The sequence below is a fragment of the Homarus americanus genome, unplaced genomic scaffold, assembly GCF_018991925.1.
Source record: "Homarus americanus isolate GMGI-L3 unplaced genomic scaffold, GMGI_Hamer_2.0 scaffold32637, whole genome shotgun sequence".
NCBI classification, from domain to species: Eukaryota; Metazoa; Arthropoda; class Malacostraca; order Decapoda; family Nephropidae; genus Homarus; species Homarus americanus.
In genome coordinates, this window is record NW_024718077.1 from 19,152 (window position 1) to 31,302 (window position 12,151).

General features: G+C 39.4%; 1 protein-coding gene across 1 annotated transcript in view; it reads right to left on the reverse strand.

The window, feature by feature from the left end:
• Positions 1–12,151, reverse strand: part of LOC121859089 — a 56,042-nt gene that overhangs the window by 5,280 nt on the left and 38,611 nt on the right. The window contains exon 2 of the mRNA XM_042355758.1: positions 2,665–2,730. Coding sequence (XP_042211692.1) covers positions 2,665–2,730 — 66 coding nt within the window. The remainder of the gene's footprint in view (positions 1–2,664; positions 2,731–12,151) is intronic.

Here is a 12,151-nt window from a genome sequence, read left to right on the forward strand (position 1 = left end):
CTCGGCAATAACCACCCTCTTTCACAAGAGCTTGAGAGACAGATAGATATTTCTCTGCTACTACGATATCAGTCGATGTACTTTCCCCATGGTAGTGGGCAAACTTGACTTAATAACACTTTTTAAAAGCAGTTAATCAACCAACAGAAGCTTTGAATAGTGGTGGAGAGTTAATGAATTTCTTCTGTGCAACTTCAGCATAATAAACACGTGCTTGATGCCTTATCTGTGGCCAAGACAGGTCGCCCTGCTCACGGTTTCTTCTTTCCACCCACTTGTGAAGGTAATGTTCTGTGATAACAATCAGTAGGTTTCGTTGTTAAGTATCAGAGAATGTCCTGTTAGTAAAAAATCTTGAGAATATGTTCACAGTAGTAGTTAAGGCTTCCTTGTTCTTCTTAAGGGAACGTATGATAGATTCATGGCAGTTGAACCTAAGCATGATTTCTTAGGTACGAGCGCTAGTTTTGATCACCTCAAGCATCTCTCGTTTCATTTCCAGGGCATTTCCTCTTCTTGACCTCCGTACAGTACAGTGATCACTCGGTAACGAGCGCCATGGTTAACGAATTACCTTCCATAAGATTCTTCACTTCGGTTAACGCGGAAACCCTCGGTTATCGAATTCCTTACGAATTTTTCCCAACATATTTTCGCCTGCAATTGGCTGCCCACCAGCTGTAGTATTAGTCCACCAATACAGTAATCGGTTTTAGGGCTTAAATTCCTTACCATTTTAGTAAATATCAAGAAGGTTGTACTATTCAATAATTTTAAAGGTTTTATATTAATTTTTTTAGTCATTTTAACAATTATTGAACATAATTGAAGTACAAGAAACTATTTTTTTGCATGCCAAACAGCCACTCAACACACCAAGCTTGGCGTCAGTTTGTTTACCAGTTCAGAGGAAGGAACATCTTGTTTGAAACTCTTCAACATAAAAGCTTTTTTTCTGTGTTTCCAGTCAAATTATCGGTCATTTCGAAATATATTTTACATATTGATAATATATAGCGCAGTGCATTGTTGATTTAAAGAAAATAATCTTGAATTAAACCAAGTGAACTAAAATTTTATGGGTGAAATGGCAGCATGGGGTGACTTCTCTTCCACCCCAATGCCTTCTCTTCTCCCATCTCCTCCACCCCCATTCTAATTCCCATCATCATCATCATCAACCAGGAGCCTTCTACATGCACACCTCAAAGTAAGTGTACTGTACTTTACTGCATTTATTTTTAGTTTGTATATAATTTTCGGTGAGCTGGAACCAATTGCCCAAAAACGCATTGAAACAATGGTTTCGGTTAACGAAATTTTCGGTTAACGAGCAACCTTCTGGAACGAATTGTGCTCGTTAACCGAGGGACCACTGTAGTCACGTTTGGCATAGGGTTTTCCTTGTGGACAACGGTGACCGTCGCCTTCACCTTCTCTACGGCCATCAATACCACCAAAACCGCTCCTGACATTTACATTACGCACCTCACTCATTGTTAATACACAAGAATCGTTAATTGTGCACAAGAATCTCGCAAAACATAGGCACAATGGGTTATATAATCCAAGGTCACTGCACTGCTCACTCATTCAAATTAACTACTGTAAATAAAAAACACGGAGGATAACAAAAGGACCCCGACAATGCCCTCTGCCCGCTCTCCCTTGACTCGCGAAACCGGTAATGAAAATAGTTATTCTTGAGAGGCTAGAAATTTTAAGTGCAGCGAAACACATGAAACGCGAATCTAAAGCTTGCTAAACTTGAGATCCTACTGCACAGTAAGAAGACAGCACTAACATTTAGATTAAACTGTTATGGTGACTGTGAAGCGATATTTTCTGTGTTTTTGTGACTGTAAGGTGCGTTGTCGCTGTTGTTTTGAAAATGTGAGCAGTGTAGGCCGCTATCATTGTTTTTGTTATCATCATTCACTCTGTTTTTGTAACTGTGAAGTGAGCCAAGGCATCCAAGACAACTGTGTCTCTGAGATGAAGCTTGATATTGTAAAGCAGCATGAGACTCCCCAGAGGCTGTGTGGGAGACAGAGTGACGTCTCCACTCCACCTATAAGGGCTCGAAGGGGACATGTGATGATGACCAAACTTGTCCATTATGATGTGGAGAGTGTTGTTTATTTTGTAGTATTGTAGGAATTATTTTGTCTGTGATACATGTGTGTTTGGGGGCTGGCTGGGAACATATCCCATTGAACCCCATGTTATAATGCTCCTTATCTACGATATTTCACCTAGCGATGGGTTTTTCAGGAACGTAACTCCATCGTATCATAGGGGTTACCTGTATGTGGGAAAAATGGTTTTGCACTACAGAAAGCTTTTCTGGAATGGAACCCTTCCACAACCCGGGGATGTCTGTACTGTATTCTGAGGCAGTAGATCTGGTTTGAGCATTCTGTAATTGATGTCAACAAACATTATGAATGGAGTGAAACCTCATTTGTTCTGCTTAACAGTTAAAATTTTAAGTCTTCTCCTTCAGTACCCTGGGATGAAGGATTTTCTAATATTTAAATTTATTTGATTTTTAGACCCCAGAACTCTGGGGTCTGGAGTTATTCAGCCTACAGACTTGTTGACAAAGAAGCATTGCTCAATTCAGATACAGTATAAATTTATAAATATAAATGTATAGCTTACCTCCTTCTTCAAAGGCATTATATTCACCTACAGCTGACAGGAACCTTTGGGTGGCATATTCTTGATCTGGAAAAGTAGAGTTTCAAAGATAAATGGGGGTAATACCATCTAGGTTTATACATACTGTTACAGCAAGCAGTAATGAGTAGGATGACAAACAAACATTATGTTAGACTGTAAGTCATGTCATGTTTATTGGGTGTGCCTGCCCGTATACAGTATATAGAGTATTGAGATGATGGAAGATGAGAGACCCAGAGGAGGTTGGAGTGTGTAAGGGGAGCTTGTTTATGTATAATCACCTGACTCACCCCACGCCTACCAGCGAGGGTTGGGCACTGGGCAGGCGACCAGGCTGGCACTGTAGTTATCTATATCATAGAGGCAACACCTAACCTGGTTCCTCTGTAGTTTATTCAGTTCATAGAGGCAACAACTAACCTGGTTTCTCTTGAGACTTTCAACACGTAAGTTTAACTGGTACTTATTGTGTACACAGGTAGACTGTGTCCATTGCATCGTTTATCATTGTGACAACATAAAATATGGCAAATTAAGTACTCATAGTAAGTGTTAAGATTAGACTAATTACATAGCTATGAATGTTATGTAAATATATATTGGATTAAACACTTATGTATGATTGCCTATGTATGATTTATTTGAAATACTAAAATGAATTGTATTCAACAGGTTTGACCGAATTATAACGTTCGACTTTAACGTGAAGAGTCTGATTAACCTTTAAACCCTCAGAAAGCGTTTACACATACTGTATATAAGTGATATCCCCGTTAGCCATAACAACAAGTGCAGAGCACTTTCGGGAATGAGTTTTTCAGGGAACCAGACGACTTTCCCAAACCCGGAAAATCCCCGGAATCTTTTCCGGTTCCTGGTGTGTGTGTGTGTGTGTGTGTGTGTGTGTGTGTGTGTGTGTGTGTGTGTGTGTGTGTGTGTGGCGTGCATGCGTGCTTGCGTGTCGTGTGTGTGTGTGTGTGCGTGTGTGCAATGTTCGAGGTGTGATATTCCAGGTGTGTGTGTGTGTGTGATGTTCGGGCGTGTGTGATGTTCGAGTGTGTGTTTTGTGTGATGTTCGGCGTGTGTGTTTTGTGTGTAATGTTCGAGGCGTGTGGAGTGTGATGTTGGCGCGCTGTGATGTTGAAGTGTGTGTGTGATGTTGGGTGTGGGTGATGTTGGTGTGTGGGTGATGTTTGGGGTGTGTGGGTGATGTTTGGGGTGTGTGGGTGATGTTGGGTGTGTGTGTGATGTTGGTGTGTGGGTGATGTTGAATTGTGTGGGTGATGTTTGGGGTGTGTTGTGATGTTGGTGTGTGGGTGATGTTAGGGTGTGTGGGTGATGTTCGGGGTGTGTGGAGTGATGTTAGGTGTGTGGGTGATGTTAAGGTGTGTGGGTGATGTTGAGGTGTGTGGGTGATGTTAGGGGTGTGTGGGCGATGTTAGGGGTGTGTGGGTGATGTTAAAGGTGTGTGGGTGATGTTAAGGTGTGTGGGTGATGTTGGGGTGTGTGGGTGATGTTGGGGTGTGGTGTGATGTTAAGGCGTGTGGGTGATGTTAAGGGTGTGGGTGATGTTCGGGGTGTGTGGGTGATGTTGGGGTGTGTGGGTGATGTTCGGGGCGTGTGGGTGATGTTGGGTAGGGTGTGACAGTTGCCCCAGCTTTGTCCTACAATGCTGTTCAAAATTTTGGTGTTGCATATTGACATAAAAAATACCCATGTGCAATTTTTTGAGGATTCATGCATATTTGAGTGAGCACCAGCAATTTGAAAAATAGCGATTTTGCTTATACGGCATACGCACCTATATATGAGATTACACAACCATCATAAGGGATATTAACACAAATCATTTGCCTGTCTTAATTAAAAGCTGTTATCACTTACACAAAAAAGTTACGTATATCACGGCCTATAAGACGAAATTTGAACATTAAAAAAATCTGCCCAAAGTTAGGGGGTCGTCTAAACCACCAAGTTTAAAATTCTTACCTCTTAAATATTGTGGTTTAGTGTGTCAAGAGTGTGATGAAAACATCATAAGCCACTCACAAGGTCTTACCACTAATTATTTTATACTGAAACTTACGTTTGGCAAGCTGGATTCAAATTAAGATTACCGGTATATTAAAATAATAAAAATGTATTATAAACCTGTCTAACATACCGTAAAAGAGATTTATACCCCTGTAATAAACACAGCTATCATCACACACCCCTCCCCACGCCCCCCCCATTTGCCAGTGAGGAGACAAGAAAGGAAAAGTGCATTAATTCTTGAAACTATCGACGGTTAATTACAGACGCTCAAGTGACGTCACTAGTGTTTACACTACACCAGCTGGTAATATTTGATGCCATTACTTGAAGTGAATTGGCCTTATTTTAAGTAACTAACTATAAATAAATACAAAAATTAAAAAAAAAGATCAAAACTGAGAAATAATATACTGTATGTATGTTGTGTTGTAAAAGTAAGAGGAACAATTGTGTAAGTACGTAATATTTTTTCACTCAAATCCTAATGAAACACTACTGGAGAACATTCCTTTGTCGCAAAACAGTTTATAAATTAAAGAAAATAATTACAGTGTGTTTAATATATTACAGTATATTATAAATAAATAAATAAAACAAATAATTCAGTAAATCTATTTAAAGTAAATGGAAAATAAGCAAACATGTTATTTACCAAGACCCTTCCGTCTGGCTCAGGGTGAGATGGAGGGGAGATAAAAAGCTATTTATAGCCCATCAGAAGTGACCAGTACCCTAATGCACCATAAATAATTCATTGAACATTCATTTTTTGTACATAGTATATTCAGTATATATATATATATATATATATATATATATATATATATATATATATATATATATATATATATATATATATATATATATATATATATATATATATATATATATTTGTGTAATAAATGTATGTAGTAAGTACATACTGGTAACCTTTTTCACTCAAATCCTAATGAAACATCACAATTAGAATACGGTGGTTGCTGTTGAACTACATGTTGTATAAATAGTCACACCACCCAGACGAGGGAACACTCCCACCACGCTTCAGTGACGTCACTAGTGTTTACACTACACCAGCGGGTATAATTTGATGACATTACTTGAAGTGAATTGGCCTTATTTTAAAAAATCAAGGATGGTTGGTAAAGGACTACTGAGTCAGTGGGTAAGTGTCACATTTGGGGTACTGGTCTTATACAGCAAATAGAGCTCAAAAGCTACTTTTTAAATGGAAATTTGGGGGGGGCGTCTTATGCACCCCGCCGCCTTATAGGCCGTGATATACGGTATGCACCTTGTTTTGTACTTCTCCTTAGTCTGTACTCACCCCTGAAGATGTGAATTACACGAAAGTTCTTGGGAACTTTGTGTTTTCTTCTTTCCTTGTGGTTATCAGCATATATATATATATCCATTAGCTGGAATCCCTCAAACTGGGAACTCTCCGATAACCGGAGTTGAAATTTTCTCGGAAATTGGTTCTCAAAGCCGTAATTTTGGGAAAAATTCCGGCTGTGGGAACGATTTTACTAGGGGCACATTTTCCGGAAAATTCCAAGAAAATTTTTCCAATACCCAGAAAATTCCGGGGATGGGGGAGTTTTTTTCCTGGTTTGAGAGATGAAAACCAGGTGCATTTTCTGGAATTTCTGAGAAAAATTTTCCGTTACCCAGGAAATTCCAGGGAAGAGGGATATTTTTCTGGGTTCGAGAGATGATGTAATGGGCAATTTCTGGAACTACCGAGAACATTTTTCCGTTACCCGGAAAATTCCGGGGATGAGGGATTTTTTTCCGGCTTTGAGAGTTGTCTCGTTACCCTGAAATCTCTCATTCTCGGAAGTGCTCTGCACTAATTGTTGCGGCTAATGGGGATATCACTGTGTGTGTGTATATATATATATATATATATATATATATATATATATATATATATATATATATATATATATATATATATATATATATATATATATATATATATATATATTTATTTCATGTACGGTAGATCCACAATGAAAACATGGATAAGATAAATCTTGATAAAATCACACGGGAAAAGGGAATTTATTGACGATGAATTGAAACACAATCGTTCCATTGCACAGAAACTCGGGTACCCTTCTGTGTTTGTTGATCGTTGTTTTAAAAGGGCCAAAAAATCCTTTCATTCCTCTCAAACCAGGCAAATTCCTACACTTAAGAATATTTTGACTCTGCCCTATCGTAATGAATTTGTCCCGTTAGTTCGGTCCCTCAAGCTACTAAATATTAATGTTGTTTTCAAGTATGACTCAACCATTACCAATATGTTAATAAGAAATAGCCCAAGTTTGAATGTAAATGGAAGTGTTTATTGTATTCCATGTAGCAAATGTAATTGTAATTATGTAGGACAGACAGGAAAAACACTGCAGCTCAGAATCAAACAACATAAGTACAATATCAGAACAGCATCTGAAAGCAGTGCCCTGTTCGTTCATGTTAGGAATAATAATCATCCCATTGCTTGGGAAAAAAGCTTTGAAGTATTCAAATCATCTTGTGTCACAGAAAGACTTCTGGTTGAAGCTAGTTTGATTAAGGAATTAAAATCAATAAACCTTAGTATGGTCACTTCAAAACTGATAATATGTTACAGAAATTTATTTGTCAGTGGCCCAAGTTTAAAAATGCTTTAAAAACCTTTGATCTAGATGTATGATAGTTATTTAGTGGGTCCCTTATTTTTGACCTGACCTGACTAGTCACGTCACCCCCTTCTCTTAAGCTCCTCTACGTGTGTGTTGGTGTGGGGATTAGTGGATGACATCATTATGACCTGACCTCATGTTTTTAAGGTCACCCTGTATATTTAAGACTCTCTCTGTCCATGTAATCCAGTTGCCTCTGAAGATGTCTTGAATAAAGACGAAAGCTAAGGTGCTCCGTTGTTTCCCTTTTCCCCGAGTGATTTTATCAAGATATATATATACAGTGACCCCTCGTTTAACGAACACCTCGGTTAACGTAATTTCTATTAACGAACTGCCTTCCATAAGGATCTTCAATTCGGTTAACGAAAAAAAATTCGGTTAACGAAGTTCTTACGAACCGACCTCAACATGTTTTCGCTTGCACTGACCGGGCAACCAGCTTTAGTATCAGTCCGCCAATACATTAATCGGTTCTAGGGCTTAAATTCCTTACTATTTTAGTAAATATCAAGAAGTTTATACTATTAGGGTGTGTCATAGGAGGGAAGATCAGCTAAAACTAATGGCCCATCACTTTTTTGGTAGATTTTAGTGTATATAAACAGAAAATAATTTCAGTTTCAATATTTTGCAACCTTTTGCTAGGTAAATTTTAGCGTGAAATTTATCGAAAATCTAACGTACAGCTGCAATAGTGCATTACAATTAAATAGTGAACATTGCTTTCTGACTTCATTCTTTAACAACCCAACTAACAATATTTTTTCTGTTTCAGATTCTGATGCATTTATAAGTTGATAATATTTGCGATGGCTGCTTGTGTCAGGACGAGGAACCAAAAATCCAGCCATCTCAGTCACTATCTTGGGTCTGGGAGAGAGCTCCTGAAGTCGGAGTTGCCTACATTGAGAGATGCTTTGAGATACGGTGTTTTAATCAGGCAAATCAGTGAAAAGAACCAAAGAACTTACACAAACAAAGACATTGCCAGTGATATGACCAAAGCTGTCTTGGCACAGTACACTCTGGCTAACGCTCAGTTCAAGCCTCCAGTCATAACAAGTCAGAAGAAGATTAGTGAGAGACTGCTAGCCAGTTGGGAAAAGGCAAGAGATATCTCTCTTGGGAGAGGAAAACTTGCAGTTAAGGACAGCTTTGCCAAGCAACTGGACCAGTTATTTGACATAATTACTTGCAAGTGCCCAATTGTTCTCTGTCCTGAGTTTGGATGCGATCGTGACTGTAAATCCGAGGCCCACATCTCCTGTATTTGCAAGCGTGAACTGAAGATTCCTGTGATCGAACTGGCATTTGTCAAAGCACAGAGAGACTGGCAGTATAGGGGCTCTCATGATTTCTAGCCAAGATATTCCGGAGTCCAAGAGACAGGAGGCTGCCACAGAGAGACAGAAGAGGAGAAGAGTTGCCGAGGAAAAGAGACTTGAGAAGGCCCAGGGTGAGGTAAAAAAGGCCGATGATTGGAGTCAAGCTGATTCAGAGTTTAATGACTTCCCCATGGCTGATCCGAGTGCTGACCAGGAGAATGGTGACTTTGTCCCTAACCCAGAAAATAATGATCCCAAACCTTCCAGGCATAAGATTCGAAATAGGAAAGATATCCCGAGCATAGCTCTGGCCAGCATGCGACACCACACTGGTCTCAGAGAAACTGCAGAGATAGCAACAGCTGCCTGGATTGACGGTGGTTTGATAACACCTGATGATGTTCACCTGGTGATAGATCATAACAAAGTAAGGAGAGCTCAGGAGAAACTTGTCAGTAACCTAGAAGAAGAGTTTGATAAGGGGATAAGAGAAAATGGAATCAATTGTTTGTTCTTTGATGGGAGAAGGGATGACACTAAAGTGTTCATGAAAGTTGGAGATTCTGACAAGTTGTTCCCTGCCATGGTGAAGGAGGAACACTACTCCTGCTGCAGTGAACCAGGAGGGAAGTATTTGTGGCATTTCACTCCAGAGAAAGATGACATCAGGAAACCAGCTGAGATAGTGGCAGATAACATTGTGAACTGGCTCAGAGAGAGGAACGTAGACCAGACCCTGCAGGCCATTGGAGGGGACAGCACCAACACGAACACAGAGTGGCAAGGGGGGGTCATACAGTGAATAGAGCGGAAGATTGGGAGGAAGCTGGTCTGGATTGTTTGTGACCTCCACACCAACGAGTTGCCACTCAGACATCTGATCCAGGAGCTGGATGGCAAAACTCTTTCAAACAACAGATGGTCTGGTCCTCTTGGCAAGATGCTGGACTCTGCCACTGAGTTAGAAATAAATCCGAGCTTTGAAAAAATCACAGTTGGCCCTCCACTCGTTGAGCTTGCACATACTGTCATTGACGACCTGAGTACTGACCAGTACTATGGTTACATGATTTGCAGTGCCATCAAAACTGGGGTCATGCCTGATGAACGCTTACTGCAGATAGAGTCCAGTCATTCTAGGTGGCTCATGGCGGCTCTCAGGTTCTGCAGAATTTGGGTCGCTCATCATAGCTGAAGGAACCAGCTTCACAACCTGAGATTTATTGTCCAATTCATCGTGAGTGTCTACTTGCCAAATTGGTTCCAACACCAAAGGTCAGTCATCGTTCTCCGAAGGTCGAGGCATGTTCTCTTCCAGCTTGGCTCCTGAGTCAGCCAAGGAAGGTTGTTCAGGTGTAAGGAGCAGACTGTGAGGAGATCTTCCTGGTATGCTCATCCCGAGGGCAGTTCTGCAGACAATGCTCTTGCAGTAAGGATGAGGAGGAGAAGAGTGGCAGTCAAAAGATCTTGGATGTGAGACTTATGAGAGGATCTGGGCATAATGAGATCAGTTGGTGACGATTCCTTCAGGGTCAAGGAAGACTCCTGAAGTCAATCCTAGGTGCCAAGACCCTCACTGATGATCTCATAGATCTGGATAACATCAGGCTGGCAGTGAGCCCCTCTTACCTGCAGCCTCACCAATGTTCAAGTCAGAGCTTTCCTGGACAACCCCATGCATGTCCTGCCTAGCCCTACTTGCGCCCCAGAGTATAGGCGTTGTGTGTACAGCAGTGGCGAGGGCCAGCAGTCACGTGTGCAACCAGGAGAGGGAAGGCTACATCCGAGCTCAGGTGATCAGCAGGGAGGTGATGAGTAGAAACAAGCAAAAGAAAGACATGTTCTCTATGGTGTGCAACACGGGTCATAGTAGTAAACCCGGTTTTGTATTTATTGATTTTGTTTTCTAAAGGAATATTAAATTTAATAAATGTGTCAAGATCATTCGTTTCACTATTCTGGATCATTTTTCATCCTAATAATTAACCTGATACATTTACTTTACTTTAAATAAGCTATTTAGTGAATTATTGGTAAAAGGGTGGGAATACTGAATTTTCATAAGATTTCAAGTTAAAGTTTACCTAGCAAAAAATGAAAACTTTTCAAATCTGAAGATATCACATGATTCTGCACATAGAACTACATCATTAATGCCATGGGCCGATTTTTCAAACTAAAAAAAAAAAAATTCGCCTCCGTATGACACACCCTATTATACTATTCAATAATTTTAAAAGTTTAATATTCAATTTTTTAGTCATTTTAACAATTATTGAACATAATTGAAGGTAAAGTGACTAGTTTAATGCGTGGCATCCAGCCTCTTAACACAGCAAACAGGAGTTAGTCTCTCTCTGTTTTCACTGGAGGTAACATCTTGCTTGAGACTCTCTTCAACTAAACGCTTTTTTCTGTGTTTCCAAGCAAATTATTGGTCATTTTGAAATATATTTTACATATTGACAATATATACAGGTAGTTCTGCTATAACGCGATAGTTGTGTTCTTGTAAAACATCGTGTTATAGAAATTCGTGTAATAGAAATAACAGGGCTTATGGAGAAAATAGGGTTAGGTGCAGATTACTCCAAATCGAAAAAAAAATTTCGTAGTTAGCCTAACACAAAGGATAGCACAGTCTAAATAAATGTTACATTCACATCTAATAATGAAATCATACAGTAAATGTTACGCTTTACCTTGAAAAAATATGAATATAACTTGATGGGGGAGAAGGGTGATGTTGAGGCTGAGGAGTCATGAAACATCAAGGTTTTCTTCAAGTGTTATAGCCTTTCTTTTATGATCACCACCGGAAATGCGATCACCAGAGTGCTTCCCAGAGATATTCTTCTTTTCCATAGTCACAAAATTGGAGAAACAGTAATCAGAATTCACTGAGGACGCTTAAAAACTTCACACGTGTTTCAAACAAAGTGTGGAGTAAACAGAGCGCGCGGGTCTAAAACGCTATGTATTTTGTTTTTCTTTTATTTAGAATTTTACATTTTACATATACTGTACAGGTATACTGTATACATAAATATTACATAAACTATTTCTGCAATTCTTCACAAACAAAACTCATAAATCAATTGAACATGTGATGTCGAACGTGAACTGTAAACACTGCATAACCCCGCGCCAAGCCACAATGTACAGTACACTTTAAACGCTACTTATTTTGTTTTCTCTCTTATTTAAAATTTTACAATTTACATATACTGTACAGGTATTTCTTCACAAACAAAACACAAACCTGTAAATCAATTGAGCAAGTGATGTTGAACGTGAACTGTAAACATTGAGCCAAGCCACAACACTGTACAGTACACTTTAACACTTTAAACGCTACGTATTTAGTTTTCTCTTTTATTTAAATTTTTACAATTTACATATATATAT